A 14,576-nucleotide genomic window follows, 5' to 3' on the forward strand; every position below is an offset into this window, starting at 1 on the left:
CTAATTTGAGGCAGTGAAAGCCTGCAGCGTGCATGTCCCCCAAAAGAAGCTCTCAGGGTGGGGAGAGGGTCCCACAGCTGCCATCCCCCCACCCCAGGTAGTAGGATGCTCCAGGGTTTCCAGCTCCCCCCACAGACAGCTCCACTGCTTCTCTATTCCCAGGCCCAGGGAAGTTCAGCCTCACTCAGTAGCACCCATCTCTGGCTCCTTTCTCCAAGCTCTGGCCCCAGGTCAGGCCAAAGTGTGCAGCTGGAGGGGGCTGAGAACAGGCATTAACTCCCCCTTTGAGACCAGGGCAGTGGAGCACAGCCCAGGGAGAGAGGGCTGCCCAATAACTCTGAGAGAGAGACAGGAGTGAGAACAGTTATGATTTAATCACCAGTGTTCTCTGCAAATCCAGTGTACAGCAGAGCCGAGCTGTGGTCCGGCTCCTGGTGCTCCTCAGCAGCCACTGCCCCTGCCCGCAATGCGGACCTGGTCCATCAGCAGAGCTGGGCACTGTGGGCAGGGCAGGAACAGCACAGGGATGGGGCCAGCCAGCTCCCCTCGCCACTCCCACCCTGCTGGACCTGTGCCTGAGAATGGACAAGCCCAGGGGATATGGGCTCTGCTTCGCCTGGTGGGATGGGGGAAGAGCCTGGTCCTGCCCAGGACCTACTCAGCTCCAGTCTGTGCAGAGCTGGTGAGCAGCCAGGTTGTAGCTGCCCTGGGACAGGCAGCAGGGACTGATCCTGCCCCTGCGCAGTGACATTTCACAGGTCACTGTGGCTTCTGCAGCCACAGAGCTGGAGGAGATCATGCCCCAGCCTTGGCAGAGGCTGGAAAAGCTTCTGGCTCAGGCCAGCTTGTCCCTAAGCCACCCAGCCCGCCCTGGACCTGAGCCCATGGCACAAAGCCGGTGGCCAAATCTCCCCATGCAGTCCTGCAACGGAAAACCCCGGGACAGCGTTCACTGAGGTGGGGTGGGGCTGGCAGGGGAGCCCCCGCACCTCCCCTGAGACAGCCCAGGGCAAGCACAGCTCAGGAGTCCCCGGGCTGGCAGAGGGACCGTCCCTCAGGGCAGTGCTGGCTGGGGCAGCTCTACAGTGTGTGTGGTTCAAACAGCAACAAGGACACGATCCCTCCCAGTGTAAAGGGTGCTGGGGAGGGCGGGGGGGAACTGCGGCAGAACTAGGAGGGGGAATGGCAATAGTGGTTATAGGTGAAGGCACAGGAGTCCCCAGGCTGGATGCCGTGGTTGGGGTTAGTGGTTGGGACCAAAGAGGCTGCCTGCGAGGAGCCGCCTCTTGACCTCCATCCAGAGCAGGTCCCGCTCCCGGTTCGCCCGCTGCATGAAGCCCCTGTTCTCCTGGGCCCTCCGGGACAGGTAGGGCAGCACCTCGTTCACCGGGCCGTAGGGCACGTACTTGTAGACAGGGAAACCAGCCTGACCTGGATGGAGAGAAGCTGGTTAGGGAAGTGCCAAGAAAGGAAAAAAAAAAAAGGGAAAGGGGAAAAGAAGAAAGAGAAAAAAGAGAAAGGGGGGGGGAAAAAGAGGGGGGGGGAAAAAGGGGGGGGGGAAAAAGAGGGGGGGGGAAAAAGGGGGGGGGGGAAAAAGGGGGGGGGGAAAGGGGGGGGGAAAGGGGGGGGGGGAAAGGGGGGGGGGGAAAGGGGGGGGGGAAAGGGGGGGGGGAAAGGGGGGGGGAAAAGGGGGGGGGAAAAGGGGGGGGGGAAAAGGGGGGGGGAAAAGGGGGGGGGAAAAGGGGGGGGGGGAAAGGGGGGGGGGAAAGGGGGGGGGGGAAAGGGGGGGGGAAAGGGGGGGGGAAAGGGGGGGGGGAAAAGGGGGGGGGGAAAAGGGGGGGGGGAAAAGGGGGGGGGGAAAAGGGGGGGGGGGAAAAGGGGGGGGGGGAAAAGGGGGGAAAAAGGGGGGGAAAAGGGGGGGGAAAAAGGGGGGGGGAAAAAGGGGGGGGGAAAAGGGGGGGGGGAAAAGGGGGGGGGGAAAAGGGGGGGGGGAAAAGGGGGGGGGAAAAGGGGGGGGGAAAAAGGGGGGGGGGAAAAAGGGGGGGGGAAAAAGGGGGGGGGAAAAAGGGGGGGGGAAAAAGGGGGGGGAAAGAGGGGGGGGGAAAGAGGGGGGGGGAAAGAGGGGGGGGGAAAGAGGGGGGGGGAAAGGGGGGGGGGGAAAGAGGGGGGGGGAAAGAGGGGGGGGGAAAGAGGGGGGGGGAAAGAGGGGGGGGGAAAGAGGGGGGGGGAAAGAGGGGGGGGGAAAGAGGGGGGGGGAAAGAGGGGGGGGGAAAGAGGGGGGAAAGAGGGGGGAAGAGAGAGAAAAAAGAGAGAAAAAAGAGAGAAAAAAGAGAGGAAAGAGAGGAAAGAGAGGAAAGAGAGGAAAGAGAGGAAAGAGAGAGGAAAGAGAGAGGAAAGAGAGAGGAAAGAGAGAGGAAAGAGAGAGGAAAGAGAGAGGAAAGAGAGAGGAAAGAGAGAGGGAAAGAGAGAGGGAAAGAGAGAGGGAAAGAGAGAGGGAAAGAGAGAGGGAAAGAGAGAGGGAAAGAGAGAGGAAAAGAGAGAGGAAAAGAGAGAGGAAAAGAGAGAGGAAAAGAGAGAGGAAAAGAGAGAGAAAAAAGAGAGAAAAAAGGGGAAAAGCGCTTCCCGTCCATCCCCGCGGCCCCGTGCCCCTCGGGCCGTGCGCCGAGCGAGGGGTGGCGGTGGGGGGGCTGCGGCGGCCGGAGGCTGCGGTTGAGCACCGGAGGGGGAGGCCTGGGAGCGGCCCTGGGCAGCCGGGGGGAGCGGCGGCGCGTCCCTCCCCGGCTCAGCACGGGGAGCTTGGGAACCGCCGGGGGGAGCGGGCCGAGGTCACCGGGAGCCCTGGGAATGTCGGCAGCCAGGGCCGGGCCAATTCAAGAAGCATTCAAGCAGAAACTTCGAGTTAACACATTTTTCCAGCATGAGCAGAGGAGGTTGTGGCCAGGCAGCCAAGCCCCGCTCGCGAGGGGAACTCCAGGACAGAGCAGCGTCCACTCTGGACAACTGCCCGGTCCGCCTCCGGCTGCTCTCCTGGCTCCGGGTCTCCAGCTCTGGACACCGGTGAGGGCAGGGGGATCAGTCCCTGACCTGAGCTGGGCTACCTGGATCCTCCATGTCTGCCTGCCCGCGCCCCCGGGAGCTCCGCTCTGCTGCCTGGGCCAGCAGCAGAGGAGAGGACAAGGTCACACAAGAGCCAGTTGCCACCGCGGTAGCAGAGAGCCCAGGACTCGGTGTGCACCTCCAGCAGAGCAAAGCGACGCTCCCAGACCAAGGGGGTACTGGAGGGGTTTGCTGGCTGCCGGGATCAGTCTCCGCCCCACCTAGGGGTACCCCAACCTCAGCTTGTAGTCCGAAGCAGGAATCTCCCTGCACAGCCATCACAGTCTCAGTGGTGCCTCCAGGAGACAGATGTGATGCTCCATTTACATCCTCATCTACATCTATCATTGCCCTCTACAGCTCCCTGACAGGAGGGTGCAGAGAGGGGGGGATGAGTCTCTTGAGCCAAGGAACAAGCACCAGGACAAGAGGGAATGGCCTCAAGCTGCGCCAGGGCAGGGTCAGACTGGCTCTTAGGAAGGATTTCTTTGCAGAAGGGGTTGTTGGGCGTTGGAATGGGCTGCCCAGGGCAGGGGGGGAGTCCCCATCCCTGGAGGGGTTGAAGAGTCGGGTTGACCCAGCGCTGAGGGATCTGGTGGAGTTGGGAACGGTCAGGGGGAGGCTGATGGTTGGACTGGAGGAGCTTCAAGGTCTTTTCTAACCTAGATGATTCTGTGATCCTCCCCAAACCCCATGCAGGGGTCACAGCACCCCACACAGCTAGGGAAGAGGCAACAAGGTGCTGTCCTCAGCCAGCCCTGCTCTGACAGACCCACAGCCTGGCTCCATCCATCCTTCAGACCCCACAGCAGCTGCTCAGGGAGACCCCAGGGGTCAAGGTGGGGCAGGCGCATGTCTGCCAAGTCCCCCCTGCTCCCAGCACTCACCCAGAGGGAAGGTGATCTGGTCACACATGCCCAGCAGCTGCCCAAAGCACACCTTCTTCTCCGAGGGATGGAGCCCAAGCTCCATCATCCTGCAAGCCAAGACTCGGCGTTAGGGAAGAGCAGAGGTAGCAGAGCACGGAGGGGCAGCACGTCCTACCAGAGTCTCCAAGTACAAGAGCATGGCACTGACCACGTCCCAGAGGGATACTGGGATGCAAGGACTTGATTTATTTTTAAAACAGCCTCCGGGCTGAGGAATGGGGCCAGCTCTGCAGCTGCTGTGGGCTACCATGCTGAAGCCCTGAGCACCAGATAGGAGCGAGGACCCCACTGGGTGAGCACAGAGGGAGACCTGACAAGCCACAGCACATCTCACCACAGCTCTGCTGGGCCCCCACGTCCCCAGAGCTCCCAGTCCCTGCCACACCGCGCTGCCTCCCCAGCACCCACCTGCGCAGGGTGAACTTCACTGTGTCCTCATTGTGAGATGCCACCATCACGTTGGCTTTCCGGCTGTGCTTGATCTCCTCCAGGATATAGTCCAGGCACCTGTAAGACAGTACAGGGCTCCACGGTGAGGCCGCTTGAGCCCGTGCCTGGTGGGGTGGGAGGGAGGAGCATGGCTGGGGCTGTGCCCTACCTGTGGTACATCTCGTTGGTCTTCTCATAGGTGGGGTTGATGGGATCCTCATAGCCAATCTGGGCCGCCCTCTCCCGCTCCTGCTCCATGTAGGCACCGCGGACCAGCTTGGTGCCGAAGCACCAGCCCTCCCGGCGCGACAGCTCCACGTCCACTGTCACATTGTCGTAAGCCTCCTGGGACCAGATGGGAGAGATGGCACAAGGTCATCTCACCAGTGCCACCTCTGCCCTGCACCTTCAGGCAGCCAGCCCCAGAGTTGCACCATCGCATCACCATGGCTTCAGGAGCCGAGGTCTCCATCCAGCTGCTCCAGTAGATCCTTTCTGCCAGACCTCACCTTCAGGTAGCACTGGTAGGTGTTGAAGATGATCGGCTGGTCCCTGTTGAAGCGGCGCTGCATCTCCAGGGTGAGGCGGCTGATGGCTGGCTGGAAGTAGCTCTGCTCCGCGTCCACCATCAGCCTCACGCCCTTCTCTGTGGCTCTCTAGGGGGGTGAGTGACACGCCGGCTGGCTTCATGGGGCCAACTGCTAGGTCTCCCCCTCTGCGGCAGTGCCCGTGCCCAGCTCCCCCAGCCCAGCGCTCCCTTACCTTGGCAAGGACATCCATCCGCTGCAGCATCCGCTTCATCTGCAGATCCTCCTCCTCGGTGAAGCGTGAGAGCAGAGGCTCAAGCTGCCCAGTCTGAAATGAGAACAGCTTGTGGCACCCTGCCTGCCTGCGGCCAGCCCTGCCCATGGGAGGCAGAAACAGCCCCTGGAGAAAGCCCAGCCCTGGAGCTGCTGCCCACCCCAGCTCCCCGCACAGCGAGCACAGTGTGCCCACCCTGCCAGCTTGGTGGCTGCACACCCAGCCAGGCTCTGGCAGCACAGATGCCAGCCAGCACCACAGCCACCAGCGAGCCACCAGGCAGGGCCGGGGGCAGCAGACCCACATGCTGCTCCCCAAAACTCTCATTGCCCTCCTCGTGGGGCTGCTCCAGGGGTAGCATAGATGGGTACCCACCTGCATGTTGGGGACAAGCAGCAGCTTGGAGAGCTTGGTGCGGCTGTCAATCAGGCTGTTCCAGTCCAGCAGGTCCACAGTGCTGGGAGCAGAGAGACAGGTCTGTACTGGTGTCTTGCAGGGGCAGAGGGGGTGTCTACCAGCTCCTGACCCCCACCAGCAAGCAGGGTGCACAGCACACGGCACCCTGACTTGTCACCTCCACCCAAACCTCCTCTGTGCTTGAACATGGTGCTGAGCCACTGCTGGCCTTTGGAGGCCTCCCCTTACTGCTGCCCCACTGCCCCAGGAACAGGGACAAGGTCCCCCAGCATCCCCATCCCGCAGCACCCCCCAGGTCACACGCAGCTTACCCGCTCATGCCCAGGTTCTCGCCCGTGAACCAGTGCTGGCTCTCCGCCTTGGTGGCAATGCCAAGGTTGGCCAGGGCCTCCTGTCACCAAAAGAAGCATCAATGCCAAGGGGCTACAGGGGTTCATACTGCTCCAGGCTCAGAGGTGTCACAGGTCAGGGCTGCTCCAGGACCTCTACGGCCACCAGCCACCTCCACCAGCACATTCCCAGCAGCACTGCCTCCTCCCTCAGACATCACCCTCCTCACCTGCAGCTTCTCCGCCTCCAGCTTCATCTCCAGCACTGCCCGCCCAGCCTGGCCCTGCTCCGCAGCCATTTGGTGGAAGAACCTCCGCCACTTCACCAGCACCTCCGAGAACTGCAGCTGTGAGGCCAGAGCTTGAGGTGAGACACCCAGGCTGGAGCCCAGCTGGCATGGAGCCTCCTATCATGCCAGAGCTTTGCAAGATCATACCCTGCCTGAGGCAGATCCTGACCCTATAAGCAGGGCACCTTGGCCAAGCAGAGACCGAGCCTAGCAGTACAGACCCCCCACACCCTCATGTTGGGACCTTTAAACTTCTAAGCTCTTCATGTGTCCCCAAAAGTTGAGGAAGGGTCTCCAGGGTGGTCTTGGGCACACAGGGGACAGACCATTGGTGCCCACTCCTCTCTGCCATCTGTAGAGATGCCACTGCAGCAAGCCTGGCATCCCAAAGCACCTGCCCCAACAGATGCATTATCCATGGCCCTGGCTCTGACCCATTTCACCCTGGTCACAGCTCTGGCACTCACCAGGAACTGAGGTCTGCCCAGTGCTGTCAGCTTGATGGCCGAGAAGCCGTTCTCTGAGCTGCCACCTGGATGGAGCCACAAAGCCACAGCTTAGCCCAACAGGCAGGGTGCTCAGGCAGAAGGGGGGCACCCAGGATAGGGTGGAATGCTGCAGGGCTGCTGCAGTCCCCAAGCACAGTGGGGCTGCTCAGGACATGTGGAGCACCTACTTGAGGCATCGATGCAGCGGAGGAAAGTCTCCATGTGCTGGTCACACTTGGCCTCATCAGCATAGAAATATGTGCGGGCGCTGATGACCCCATCGCGGCGATCCCCAAATCCCCGATGAGCTCGGTGTTGCTTCTCCCTTTGTTCTGCTCCTGGGGTGGAAGAGGATGGAGATGGGCCATGCAGCCCTGCCAAGCTCCTACAAGCCTCCCCAGGAACTTCTGCCGTGGGTGAAGTGGAGAGGGGCTCTGGCTTGGACCTCAGAAGAGCCCCCGAGGGCTGCAACGTGCCCTGCCTGCTCTGTCGCCTGAGCAGAGGAGCCTTTGCTGAGAAGCAAGGTTGGCCAAGAACCAAGAAGTTCCTCATCCAGCTCGTGTTTTGAGGATGTGGGAGCTGGGTCCTTCCCTCACACCAGGCCCACAGTGCCTGGATCAGCTGGACCTTCAGGCTATCTCCTGTTAGCAGGAGAGGCTTGGTCACTCACCTCCCATCTCCTTCTCGGCTGCAGAGGTGCAGGAGCTAAGAAGAGAAACAGGGAAGATAAGGGCCAGGTCAGCAACCCCCCACAACCCCTCGCCGGTGGCCAGGGCAGCTCTGAGGCTCCCCTGCTGCCAGCCTGGCGCTGGACCCTGCTCTTCCCTTGCCATCCCATCACCAGTGGAACAAATGCTGCTCAGCACGAGCTCCGCTGGCAGGTCAGATGCCCCAAACCCCCTTCTGGAAGGCAACGGGGTTTCAACATCCAGGCAAGTACTACTTGGAGGCCCTGAGGCAGCACAGGGAGGATGCTCCATCCCAGGGTCCAGAGCTGCTCTCAAACAGTCCATCCCACAGCAAGGACAAGGTCGGCCCTGGTGGGGCTGGGTGCTCCATCTCCAACCACACCGGCCCACGGTACTCACTGTGGTGGCACCAAGCCTCAACCCAACGCCTCCCCACCCTGCAGGCACCAGCAGCCAGACCATGAAGCAAGGAGGTCCTTGCATCCAGCCGTAAGATGCCCTGCTGCAGCTCAGCTGCCTCATGCTTCTCTGTGCCTTGGTATTAGCCAACAGCTTACAGCTTCATCTCCAGCTGAGCTCAGGTGTAATTTCAAGCCCAAGCTCTTTGCCACAGAGATAACAAGGCTCTGACAGCCCAGGGGATGCTGGCCAAGTCATGAGATCCTCCTTCAGCTTGAGCAGCTGAGCCTTCTTGCTGACACCCTAAATCCAGCCCACAGACCTGGGGTCTCACCCAGAAACACTGCCAGCCCCTGGAGAGCAGCCCTGAGTGACAGCAGAGCCATCTCCTCCCAGAGATCTCTGCCTTGGGGTCACCGTCGCAAAACTGGCTGTGCCCAACAGTGGAGATTTCTTGTGTGGACACCTGATATCTGCCTCAGCTTGGGATCACGATCCAGTCTGGCCAATCAGCCTCCCAAAGCGGCCACCTCCCCTTCTCCTCCTGCTCCCAGTGCTCTGCCTGAATGTACTGTGGGTCCCTGGGATCACGGGGTGATCGCACACGGCGAGGCAAGCAGCAAAGCCATCTGTCCAGAGCCAGAGGGCTTGCACGAGAGCGGAGAGGCACGTGGCACGGTCCTAGAACACATTCTCCCACATGGAAACCCTGTGACTGGGATTAGGGGCTGCTGGAAGCATAAACAAGCAGAGACAAGCCCTTGCCTCCGGCTCCCCAGAGCCAGGAACGGACCCGCATTGCTCAAAGCGCAGCAAAGCCCGGTGTGAACCGGGGCAGGAGCAGCTGAAGCTCGGGGGAGCAGCAGGCACCACGTCTGGCAGGCTCTGCTTCGTGATTTTGCTACCCTGAGGACAGGTCAGGAAGATTTCTGTCCCTAAATACAGAGTGTGGAGGAAAGGAAGGAGGAGACATCATACACCCAGGGATGGGATGCGACAGCAAAGCCCCCGGTGGATGGAAGGTCCCCCTGGAGCAGGCAGCGTGGTGTGGGGGAAGGCTTCAGCCGGACACGCTGCTGCAATTCTGAGGACATGCTGAGGGAGATGGGTCCTGTGGGCAGGTCCCAGCTGCAGCCCAGCAGGACAGCTCCGAACCCCAAAGCACAACTTGCGTCCAACATGCTGGGGAGGAGTGGCAGGGAGCAAACCCTCCTCTGACCTGTCCAGGGTGAACACACACAACTCAATTAGCAAACAGCACCCTTGAATTTGAAGCATTTTGTGTTCCTGGAGACAAACACACCCTTTCCAGCAGCATTCCTGCTGCATGACTGCACTGAGCCCTTCATCCCCGAGGGGGGCATTCAAAGCAGTGCCATGGTGCTCGCTTTATTGTTCTGCGTCAAGCAAAATAAAGGAAGCTCCTTCCAGCTGAAGAAATAGCTCTTCCTGAATATCATCTGCTTTCTTTGCAATATTAGTCTTGGCCAGCAAAGCCATTCCTACACCAACCAAGTGCCGCTTGACCCAGCTTATACCTGGCCATCCCTTCTGCAAACCAAAAGCAAGTCTCCCAGAGCAGGACACATCTCCAGGCACTGCCCAAACACTTCTGCAGGCTATAACCAGAAAGGAGCCACCTGCAAGGCAGGCTCAGGACCTGGGAGCTCACACTCGGCCAAAGCATGCACAAAACAGGTCCTCCGAGGGCTGCAAAGCAGGTTACGAAGCCTTGATGCAGCCTGCTGGATTGCAGGGAACAGTAATCTGGCTGACACAGCAGACTGGGACTTTCAGGAAGTTTTTTTTTTATCAGGCTCAAATAAACCATCTCAGGAGAAGCACAAAGGTCCCCCTGTCAGAAATAAGTAGGCAATAATCCATTTCACCCTGGAGGTTACCAGGAGGGTGCCACGAGCACAGTGTATTTGCTTTGCTCGCCAGCAAATGGGTCTGGCAAAAGGGATGTGGGAAGACGAGGGAGAAGCTGTCCCTGAATTACCACATCCAAGAAAAAACTCAAGGTGACATGAAGCCCAGACCGGTGCTACGGGTGATGCTTAAAACCCTGCAGGTAGGAATAAAGCAAAGCTCTTGGCAGAAGAGATTTCCTCAAGCCTGCTCCATGAGTTGCCACCATGCACCAGCCCAGCACCACCACAGGACTTCCTTGCACAGCTTCAAGCTAAACAAAAACCACCCTGTGATCCCAGGGACCCACAGTACATGTGGGCAGAGCACTGGGAGCAGGAGGAGAAGGGGAGGTGGCTGCTCTGGGAGGCTGATTGGCCAGACTGGCTCGTAATCCCACGCTGGGGCAGATATCAGGTGTCCATGCAAGAAATCTCTAGAAGTCTAAAGCAAAGTCCACGTGCTGCGTGGCAGAGCCATTCAGGGTGTCTGACAGTGCTTGGGGGCAAGATTGTCCTTCCCCATGTTAGCCAGCCCCAACCCATCTCCTGGTGTGCGATGCCAATGGGCCAGCAATGGCTCCAAGGCTGCAAGGGGACCACAACCACCTCCACTATTGGGGGGCTCCTTGTTTCACCCCACAGGGAACAGAAGCCCCTGCCCAGCTGCAGCGCAGCTTCTCCACACCCCGCCCAGGGCTGCAGCCACCCCAACGCCCTCAGCCCACGTGCTGCGGAGAAGCACCAGGCTCTGCTGCCTGCAGGACACCTTTCTCCAGCCGTGTCACCAGGACCTGTCGGCAGCCTTCACCACATGGCCAAGGACTCCCGGGACAAGCTGGTGCCCAGGCAGGGCAGGGCAGGTAGAGCCTGCAGCAGGCAGGATAAGCCAGTGCCTGCACATGTTGCATTGCTGTTCCCAGCCAGAACGGCTGTGACAAGGAGTGGCCAGGGCCCATCGCTGCGGCGGAAAGGGCATTTCCCTGCTGTTACCTCCAGCTTGCTCCACAAGAGCAAGCTGCACTGGTGAGCCCAGCATGGCTCTGCCTGGGGGAAACAACAGCAGATGGCACCAGGAGCCCCAAAAACCTGCTGGCTGCATCTGGTTTGTACCTCTGCTTCCCAGCTGGCTGCGGGGTAAACCAGCAAAGTGCTCATGGAAAGGAAGGACACAGCTCCAGAGTCCAGCAGCCACAAGTCCTGGACCACTCACCCTCTCACAGAATCACAGAAGCATCCAGGTTGGAAAAGACCTTGAAGATCCTCCAGTCCAACCATGAACCTCACACTGACAGTTCCCAACTCCACCAGATCCCTCAGCGCTGGGTCAACCCGACTCTTCAACCCCTCCAGGGATGGGGACTCCCCCCCTGCCCTGGGCAGCCCATTCCAACGCCCAACAGCCCTTTCTGCAAAGAAATCCTTCCTAAGAGTCAGTCTGACCCTGCCCTGGCGCAGCTTGAGGCCATTCCCTCTTGTCCTGGTGCTTGTTCCTTGGTTCAAGAGACTCATCCCCCCTCTCTGCACCCTCCTTTCAGGGAGTTGTAGAGGGCCATGAGGTCTCCCCTCAGCCTCCTCTTCCCCACACTAAACCCCCCCAGTTCCCTCAGCCTCTCAACCACGTGCAGCCCAGCTCGGCACCATCCCTGGCAGAAGCACCGGTAATTTGGGGTTTTGCCCCTGAACAGAGCCAAGGAGGACCGAGAGCGATGCTTGGCACGGGCCAGGGTCCAACAGAGCTCTTTTGGTGCCACCCATGCCTCCTCTGGGCTTTGTCCCAGCTCCATGGCATCCCTGGGAGATCTCCAGGATGACTTTCCAACCACCCCTGCCCATTTGTTGGAGCAAATCCCACTGGGGCTCGGGCAGGGTGGCATCGGGGGGCATGGGTGGCTTTGCTGAGCTCTCTTGGGTGAGAATGACCCACACAGCACAGGCAGAGCTCATCTAGCAAGAAGTCCCACACACGTAACCCCCAAATCTGCTCCAGGGACAGACCAGTGCAGCCTGGGCACCTCACAAACCGCTGTCACTTGCCTCCGCACCGTGAGCAGGCAGGATACAGGTGCAGGCAGAGCCTGCCTGCAAAAGCCCTCAGTGGTCAACCACAGGAAAGCACTTGGCACGGGCACAGCCAGCCCAAGAAGTGCAGCCACGCCAGCCCAGCAGCACCAGCACCACCAGCTCAGGGGGGTCGCGCTGGGGCCAGCTCAGCCCCACGGCGATGCGGAGGAACGAGCCTGGACCACAGCCCAGGGAAGAAACCAGCCGCTCCTGAAAACCTTCGAAAGAGCCAGCCGCCCCCACGGGCTGCAGTGGGGTATTTTGAAGCTTTTATATAAAAGATAGGAAGTTTGCAGCCCAATCTGCAAGGGGCTGGGATGGGTGCAGCCCTGCCTCGCCCCTGTGCGGCTCCAGGACCTTCACACTGACGGGGACTTCGAGCAGCGGCGGCGAGGGGCGAGCGGGGGGTCCCTGATAAGCAGCACCCGAGTGGGGAGCAGAGATAAAGCTCCCGGCAGCGGCCCCGAGGAGTTGAGCAGCAGCACCTGCATCACCAGACTGACCCGAAACCCGACTTGCAAACCACCCCAAAACCCCACTTCTGCTGTATTTTTAACACCGTGTGACAAGGCTGGACGATGTCCCCTGCTGCGAACAGGGACACGGGGCTATTGCAGCCTTGCCCAGGGGAGTGCAGCGTCCCCAGCCTGCGCCCCCCCAGCAGGGCCGCCCCTGCCCTGGGTGGGGGGGACACGGCGCACCCCTGTGACCGTGGGGTACCGGGCAGCGGCCCAGCGACCGGGTGAACGGAGCCGCCTGAAGCTGGAGCCTGAAGAGTGGAAAGTTACCGGCGGCGTTGGGCCGGCGCCTGCCCTTGGCAGAGGGTGTGAGGCTGCCTGGGATGGGGGGGCAGTGTGGGAAGGGGGTGTGACCTGGGGAAGGGGGGGGACACCCCAGTGTGTGTATGATGGCGGATAGAAGGGGCAGGACCCTGGGGGAGGAATGGGGGTTGGGGGGGCAGCATCCCAGTGTGGGGGAAAAGGGAGAGCAGATGGGGGGGGCAGCACCGTGGTGTGTGCAAGGGGGGGTGGAGGGGGGCAGCGCCCCGGTGGGGGTAGGGACTGGGTGTGCAGCACCCCAGAAGGAAGGGGGAGTGGGGGAGCAGCACCCCAGAAGGAAGGGGGGGGAGGTGGGGAGCACCTCAGGGTGTGCAGGAAGGTGGAGGGGAAAAGCACCACGGCGGGGGGCGGGGCAGCACCCCTGGGAAGGAAAAATGGGGGAGGGGGGGTAGCAGTTTGGGGGTGTGTGATCGCGCGGCGGGGGGCGGGGCTGTGACGCAACGGCCCCCGGCCCCGCAGCCAATGGGAGCGGGGGGGATGGGCGGGCGCAGCCAATGGCAGCGCGGCCAAGTCCCGCCCCCGCGCCCCCCCGCGCCGCCGCCCCGCGCTCACTCCGGCTCCCGGCGCTCGGCGCCCAGGTCCTCCTCCACGCTGTAGTCCAGCACGGCGCCCACGCCGAAGGCCGCGTTCCGCCGCAGCAGCGGTTTGATGGCCTCCTGGTCCTCCCCGGCCACGAACTGCCCGTAGAAGGTCATCTTCATCAGCCGCTCGAACAGCGCCTGCCCCAGCACCCGCTGGCACAGCTGCAGCAGCTGCGGGGGGGGCAACAGCTCAGCGCCCCGCCGGCAGCCCCCCCCGGGACACCCCCGGGACCCGCATACCCACCGGCCGGAGACCGCCGCCCCCCCCCGCAGCTCGGGGAGCGGGCACCCCCCAGGCCCGGCTCCACACCCGGAGGGGGGACCTACCCCTGCCCGGCACCACCGCCCCCCCCGCCCCGGGACACCCCCCCGCCACCGACCTCCCGGTTGTGCTCCACCAGCGGCCCGACAGCGCAGAGCCCCAGCACCAGCAGCCCGCGCAGCAGCTCGGCGCTGCTCTTGCTGCGGAACGCTTCCCGTGGGTCCCCGAAATCCACGGCGGGCGGCGGCGGCCCCCGCTCCGCACCCCGCGGCGGCACCACCGGCCGGGCCGCCCTGTCCGCGGCCGGCGGCGGAGCGGCCCCGCGGGGCGCGGCTGCGGGCGCGGAGCGCGGGCGGCGGGGGACGCCGAGGCGGGCGGCGGCGGCGCGGAGCGCCCGGACCGCGGGCGGCGGAGCCATGGGCACGGCGGGGCCGCTCGCCCCGCGCCGCCGCCTTAAGTACCGCCCGCCCGGCGCCGCCCCGCGGGGCTCCCCGCCGACACGGCCGCGCCCGCCGGGGCTACGGGGCCGCCGCTCCGCCCCGCGTCCCGGCTCGGCACCGGGACCCCCCTGCCCGGCGCACCCCTCTCCCGCAGCCCCCCAGCCCGGCGGCCTCCCCGTTCCCATCCCCTCGGGGCAGCCCGGCCCGGGGGCACAGCCCTGCGAGGAGCCCCGGGAAGGGCACAGAAAGGGCAGGGGTGGCCCGAGGGGTGCCCCGGGTGGGGCTGAAGGGAGCCGCATCCCCTTGGAGCAGCGCTGGGGAGGGCCAAGGTCGGGGGGGGGAAAGAGTCCCATGGCCTTGGGGGAGCCCCGGGGAGAGCTATGGAGGTGCCAGGGGAGCCCTGAAGTTGTCACCATCCCACTGGAGGGGCCCTGAGGGCAGCACCGAGGCCAACCCCGCAAGGCCGAGGGGCTCCTGACGCCGTAGAGCAGCCCCAGGGAGGGCCAAAGGGTGCCCCAGAAGGGTCCCTGTCCCCTCGTAGCAATCGCTGGGGCATGTCCAGCCCCCAGAGCTGGGAGGCCCTTGTGGAGGGTATCTCAGACCTGGGGGATTT

General features: G+C 62.7%; 1 protein-coding gene across 1 annotated transcript; it reads right to left on the reverse strand.

The window, feature by feature from the left end:
* Nucleotides 1–355: 355 nt before the first annotated feature.
* On the reverse strand, nt 356–13,814 carry PRODH (proline dehydrogenase 1). Its single transcript, XM_074887319.1, has 14 exons — nt 13,642–13,814; nt 13,233–13,432; nt 7,450–7,484; nt 6,968–7,117; nt 6,759–6,823; nt 6,232–6,348; nt 5,984–6,063; nt 5,631–5,712; nt 5,217–5,309; nt 4,964–5,110; nt 4,624–4,799; nt 4,434–4,532; nt 3,984–4,072; nt 356–1,431 (listed from the first exon to the last, which is right to left on the reverse strand). The coding sequence occupies exons 2-14, from the start codon at nt 13,379–13,381 to the stop codon at nt 1,244–1,246; spliced, it is 1,470 nt and encodes a 489-aa protein (XP_074743420.1). The 5' UTR covers nt 13,382–13,432; nt 13,642–13,814; the 3' UTR covers nt 356–1,243.
* Nucleotides 13,815–14,576: the final 762 nt, after the last annotated feature.

This window comes from Strix uralensis, chromosome 17, assembly GCF_047716275.1.
Source record: "Strix uralensis isolate ZFMK-TIS-50842 chromosome 17, bStrUra1, whole genome shotgun sequence".
Lineage (NCBI taxonomy): Eukaryota > Metazoa > Chordata > Aves > Strigiformes > Strigidae > Strix > Strix uralensis.

Bases quoted from the DNA above. Each gene is read 5' to 3' on its own strand.
- PRODH (XM_074887319.1), bottom strand. From the start codon at position 13,381: ATGAAGATGACCTTCTACGGGCAGTTCGTGGCCGGGGAGGACCAGGAG. The intron at 5,713-5,983 runs GTAAGCTGCGTG...CTCTGCTCCCAG, and splicing joins GAGAACCTGGGCATGAGCGG to CACTGTGGACCTGCTGGACT. The intron at 1,432-3,983 runs GTGAGTGCTGGG...CTCTCCATCCAG, and splicing joins CCAGATCACCTTCCCTCTGG to GTCAGGCTGGTTTCCCTGTC.